Source organism: Lontra canadensis, unplaced genomic scaffold (genome assembly GCF_010015895.1).
Source record: "Lontra canadensis isolate GAN:19392208 unplaced genomic scaffold, GSC_riverotter_1.0 scaffold243, whole genome shotgun sequence".
In the NCBI taxonomy this organism is placed as follows: Eukaryota; Metazoa; Chordata; class Mammalia; order Carnivora; family Mustelidae; genus Lontra; species Lontra canadensis.
In genome coordinates this window covers 828-6,568 of record NW_022631237.1, presented here as the reverse complement: position 1 = coordinate 6,568, position 5,741 = coordinate 828, and the positions used below count along the sequence as shown (strand labels likewise).

Genomic DNA, 5,741 nt, shown 5'->3' with positions numbered 1-5,741 from the left:
GAGCCTGCTTCCCCCTCTCTCTCTGCCTGCCTCTCTGCCTACTTGTGGTCTCTCTCTGTCTGTCAAATAACTAAATAAAATCTTGAAAAAAAAAAAGAATGTATGAACTACACAAAGTCAATACAGCGAAGGACGTTCTTGATTTTTAAAAGTCTGTCTAGTATGAAGTGTTTAACACTCTCCTACTCATTTAAAGGGATACTTTCTATAAAATGAGAAGTCTAACAAATGTTTTAAATATTTTTAAGAGTTGGCTAAAAAGCATCCATAGAGAAACCTATTTGCTTTGTGATAACTGCTGCTGCTAGCTATAGGTATCTCTAGTTCAGCTCTTGCCTAGAAAATAATTCATCAATTGAGTTTAACTTTTATTTTTCTTCTATATCCACCAGGGGAAAAAGTCTCATTTCTCCCGCTTCTCTGCTCTGCTAAATCCGTTCTCAAATGATCATGCTGTGGTTAGAGTTTTAAGAGAATTTACTGTATGCACTATAAATATTGTGGCTTCCTCTAACTAGTTTTAGCAATCAAGGTCAGTAAGTCTAATAGTACATGCACAAACCTTTATACATATGTAAAGATAATGGAAACATACACTCCTAAAAGCCATTAGATGAGAAGAAACCCCTCCACCCATATAAAATCAACTGCTCTATTTTTGGAGTCTGACAAAATATCATTTAAAAATGTTCATTTTATGTTACTCTGTAAATGTATGTTCTTGTCCATAGCATTATAAAAGGGAAGTAACTCTACCAGGCTTTATATTTAATTATTAATTTCTGCTAGCTTTCAGGTAACAACTTGGGTACCAGAAGAGAAGCAGGTACTGAAGCAGGTCCAGTTTCCTGCTCTTCTAATGTGAACTGGGCTGCATTCACTGGTCTGACAGGTTCAGGCCCCAGCTCTTATCTCCATAGAATATTCATCAAATATTTGCCAGATATATCAAAGAAAATCAGAAAGCTATAGTGACTCAGATAGCAGGAATTAACCCTTACATAGGGACTTCTAATCCCCAAACCACATACAACATAACAGATTTGAGGAAACTTTACTGCAGGAAACAATGATAAGCATTTAAAAATAGGCAAAAATCATTTTGTTAGACATGCCAAAAAGATTATATACCTGAAAAAAAATCTGTAGTGTCAAATAATTGGAAATACCTTTTAAAAGTCAATTATAGATATAGTCATAAGAACCAAAAGAAATTTATTTGTAAAATTTCTTAATTGACCAGTGGTGAGAACCAAGAAACACTATACCAAGAAATGCTCAACTAACACCCTAATAGTCTCTAAGCTGGTTCATACAAGAGAACAACAAAAGTAGCTCTTGATTATTAGGCTAGAAAGATGTACTTCTTTATGTCTTTCAATTGCACAAAGAGATACATTTAACCACAGGGTCTGCGCAAGTAGCATCCTAGTATCTGTAGACATAGTTGGGTCATAGCTTCCAGGATGCTATTCCTTGTCTACCTTACATAGCTGTTTCACCACTCTTGCTAATTTCTTTGTCGGCTCCTTTCTCTTTTTCTTCTCCTTTGTTGGTTTTTGTTTTTTCTCTTTCTCTGATGGCTCCTTTCTCTTCTGCCCGTCCACTGTCAGTTCCTTTCTCTCTTCCACAGTTGCCTTCTTTCTCTTCTTCTTTGTCATGAACACTGGTGTAAACTGCTTTGTTATAGCCTTCTCGGTTCCGAGCAATTTCAATCGCCAAAAATTGTATCCTGGGGGCTGAAAGGTGAATAGAATTGATTATTGTCCTAGTCACAGTTACTTTTCTAAACCTACTGGAAGTCTATTAACAAAGTTGAACTAACAGTCAAAGCATTCCAGTACAGTCATAAATTTCAGAGATGTGGAATTCTAATCTTGTTAAATGAGGCTGAAAATACTTAACCATATTATCTCATAGTTATTCAATGAAAAGTAACATGATCTTTAAATATGTAACAAATAAGATAATCCCCAAACTATTCATGTCACTAATTCATCAGTAAAACCAGATCCCTCAATTTCCTTATACAGAAACCACTCCAGAGGCAAGAATCTCACCAAAGATGGTGTTTTCCTCAGTGTAGCCCTGGGAACAATCCAGTCGCAACAAAGTACCATAATTGAAGTCTTCTACAATCCCGTCAAACTTCAAGCAGAATGGCCTCCACTTCTATAAAGGCAAAAAAGATGCCTTAGCTGACAAATGCAGGATGCTGGTGAAGTCAGGCCAGGAGAAGGGACCCCACTTCCTCAGTAAGTGAAGTACCCATAGTGAAAGAGACTAGGACTGAGCTGATTTCTACTTTCATTAGCACTGAGTTTCTATGCTATCTATTGTCCTTAGACTGGTATTTCTCAACACGAACAATATTTTAACTTGACAAAATATTTAAATCCTCAGCTACAGAATTAAAATTTGACTTCTCAAATATATTGTTTTGTTTTTAAGTTATTGGTTAACTCAGCCCAAAATAGTTATTCATCCCCACTGAAGCACAAATGAGACAAAGGCAGCAGGAATGTGGCAAGGTCACAAAGTTAAATTTTAAGAAAGAAGTCCATTGCTATAAGTACTTTAGCCAAGATCAGTAACAGAGTTAACAGTTAACAATAACAATGTTAAAAGGTCACATACATCACAAACCAAGGACCTACTCTCAGGGAAGTATTTTCCCCACTGTAAGAGTTTTAGCACACTGTAAAAGTATGATAATCAGGTAAGCAATGGGAAACCTAAGTTCTCCTAGTATCCATGGCCCATGATAATGAGAACTTAAATCCAGAGAATTCCCAAACACCTCTCTGTATCCTCTTTGCCAATTCTCCATTCAAGACTTTTTTTTGCCAATTTGCCAACTCTCCATCCAAGCTAAACTACTAACATAAGTAAATTTGCTCCTTCTTCCCTGAAAGGCCTGGGTAGGAAGGGATAAAATATCCAAGTCCAAAAAAAAAAAAGGAAAAAAATAGATCCAGTGTACATAAAAAACTCAAATACCAGAAAAATATTTATTTCACTTCATAACTTACTTATTGGTTGATTATAAATACATAAAATCCCTGGTTCTTTACATATTTCCTTAAAACATACTGAAAAAAGTTTAGATGTATAAAAATGTTTTCACAATCAATAATTGTTAGTGAGATGCTATGCAATATTTGAGAGAACTCTTACCTCTTTAGCTGATTCTGATTTGAGCTCTTCTGGATCCAACACATCTATCCTGAGTTTCTCAAAATTTTCCCGAAACTCAGAATAGATTTGGTCATCCACTTTGGTGAGTTTCAGGAACCGTGGGTCAACTGATGAAATCAGCTGCCAGACACAAGACAACATAACAGAAACTAGTCTCTAATTTACTACACTTCTATCCCCCCTTTCCCAGAAAATCTTTATGGTTCTAAGGGCAGAAGAGTTATTAGGAAGTACAGGCAGACGAGGTCCCAGATGAAATCATGACATAGTTTTCAAAGGCCATAATATATTACAGTCCTTGCCACCAGTTCAAACCCTTTTGGGCCTAGAACTGCCTGGCTATTGCCCTCTGTGAATTGTCCATTCAGTCATCAAACATTTATTAATTGCCTATTACAGAATCATTTTGCTAGTTAGCAGCAGAACACTGGGCAAAGAAGTAAAACTCCTCATTGTCAAAACAAAATTCACTTTCACCCCCTCATTCTCTGTGGGCAAAATCGTACAGTAATAAAAATTATCTCCAAAATACATATGTTTTAACTTGCTGAGAATAGTGATTAGCAGAGAACCAAACACTACAATTCCATGTTTAATTCTGTTTAATAACGAAAACAGACAACTCACCTTGTAGTAGACTTCAGCATGCTGCATTGCTTTCATGGCCCAAGCCATCTCAATATCAGGCTGCAAAGGAGTGAAGAATGTCAGGTCAGAATCTCCCAATTCTGCTACTAGAGAACAAATTAAAGATGTCTGTGGATGTCTAGGTAATGTCAATAAGACTACTGCCAAAGAATAAAAACTGGACTAATAGGTTTGGAAAACAGAAAACTTTTGTCCTTAATGAGGGAAACTACCCACCAAAAGGAGCTGCCTATACAATCTAATCAATAGCATAAGCCACTGGCTCTTTTTCCAGCAGCTAGTGAAGTGTGAGAGACTACAGAAAGCAGTAGATAGAGTGCCTTCTCAGGACTCAATTAAACCATTGTAAAACTGATACAATATACTCACATGTATCACTGAGTTGTTGGGAGAACAAAGTAAGATAAATGAAGTGAAATACCCTTCACTTTTAATAGTCTGACATGTTATAATCTGTTTATAAGATTTGGGTTTATAAAATAGCCAATTCCTCCCCCCCAGAAAAGATAGCCAATTCCCCATCCATAACACTTAAAACTGAATCAGTATTGTGAAGCAGGCCAGATTATTAAATAAGCCTTCCCAAGTACCTATCATCTGTTCCATTAAAATCTCCCACTCTAGCCAGATGGATCTATTTCACTGACCCCAGCAAAGCCATTTGCATTTTCACCTCCATGCCTTACTCCATGTTCTGTGTCCAACCATACTTTGAGGATTCAGTTAGAGATTCACTTTCTCAGTGAAGTCTTCCCATACTGCTGTCTCAGTTCTTAGGGGTTTCTCCTTCAGCTAAACTCCTTTGGATCTTATACTCTAACCTAACATACATCAATCACACTTTTATTTGAGTGTTAATACTATTCTCATGTCCCTGTGTCTTGTATCTCAAAAATATCATATGCTTTCTTCCTAAGAATCTAAACAAGACATACCATAATTCGGTGTCACTTTACTGAATAATGAAATCATTCAGGAACCTTTAAAAAACACCAGTTTCTGACTCTCACCGCCGGCCCCCCCCCCCAATATTTTGATTTAATTGGTATAGACTGTGACCTGGACAACGGAAAATATAAAAGCTTCTCAGGTGGTGCTATTGCAGCAAAGTTACGGAATTACTTCCACCGGCATCTGTCCTGGGTTTGTGTACCAAAAAGGTTAGAATGAATGAGAAACCTCCGTTTCTGTCGGGCATGGAGAGGGTTCACAGAAGACATCAGGAGGTTACAATTTCGTGGCAGGCCCTGCAGACATACCAGGCTAACTGTATTAGTGGGAGCTGGGGGTGAGTCATACTCACATCGTTGCCATAAGACTCGGCTGGGAGAGAAAGAGCATGTGCCACAGACGCCAGTTCTCCTGAAACCTGGGAAGGGAACAAGAAGGGGGAGAGATGGTATACAAAGCTCGACCCCGCTCGGCTTCCCCACCCACCCGACCCCAGAGCAGCGTCTCACCGGCTCAGCAGTTCCACTGGTCGTCTCCATGTTGCACCCCACAAAGCAAACGCCTGTTTCCCGGAAATGACTATTTGCAAGCTCGGCCAGCAGCTGGTTGGAAAGGGAGGGCCGAATAAGAGAGGCTTTCTTTCCGGGTGCGCCTGCGCGCAACCTCCATAGTTGTCCCTGGCCCCTCCTCATTCACCCTGCGCTCGCGCAAAGGTGTTGCGCTGCTGCACAGTATGGGATGCTTCCGATGTCACAAATAGTTTAATGCTCCTTAATATCGGTGGTGATCTTGCGAAAAACTTTAGTTTAAAACCTTTCGCGTGCCCACTGCGCTGAGTGCCCAGCAGAGATTCGGATTGACTCTCTACATTTGTGCAAGCAGGCTCATATACCATATACACACACAACCCAATACTCCAAATAAGGAGTAAATCACAAACAAGC

The 5,741-nt window shown here is 38.8% G+C and overlaps 1 protein-coding gene across 3 annotated transcripts; it reads right to left on the bottom strand.

Annotated features, from left to right (window-relative positions):
- Positions 1-756: 756 nt before the first annotated feature.
- Positions 757-5,421, bottom strand: PBDC1 (polysaccharide biosynthesis domain containing 1). Of its 3 annotated transcripts, XM_032849724.1 has the most exons (6): positions 5,307-5,418; positions 5,150-5,215; positions 3,826-3,885; positions 3,178-3,318; positions 2,061-2,172; positions 757-1,739 (listed from the first exon to the last, which is right to left on the bottom strand). In XM_032849724.1, the coding sequence occupies exons 1-6, from the start codon at positions 5,334-5,336 to the stop codon at positions 1,486-1,488; spliced, it is 663 nt and encodes a 220-aa protein (XP_032705615.1). In that variant the 5' UTR covers positions 5,337-5,418; the 3' UTR covers positions 757-1,485. The 3 variants fall into 3 exon arrangements, with proteins under 3 accessions (XP_032705615.1, XP_032705617.1, XP_032705616.1); XM_032849726.1 differs by lacking the exon at positions 2,061-2,172 and having other exon boundaries at positions 5,307-5,421; XM_032849725.1 differs by lacking the exons at positions 5,150-5,215; positions 5,307-5,418 and adding an exon at positions 4,969-5,136.
- Positions 5,422-5,741: the final 320 nt, after the last annotated feature.

What these genes read in the sequence shown, in the direction of transcription:
- PBDC1 (XM_032849724.1), bottom strand. Translation starts at nt 5,336, where the DNA reads ATGGAGACGACCAGTGGAACTGCTGAGCCG. An exon ending in ATGCTGAAGTCTACTACAAG is followed by an intron (nt 3,319 to 3,825) that starts GTGAGTTGTCTG and finishes TGTGTCTGGCAG; the next exon opens with CTGATTTCATCAGTTGACCC. An exon ending in TGAGGAAAACACCATCTTTG is followed by an intron (nt 1,740 to 2,060) that starts GTGAGATTCTTG and finishes TTCACCTTTCAG; the next exon opens with CCCCCAGGATACAATTTTTG.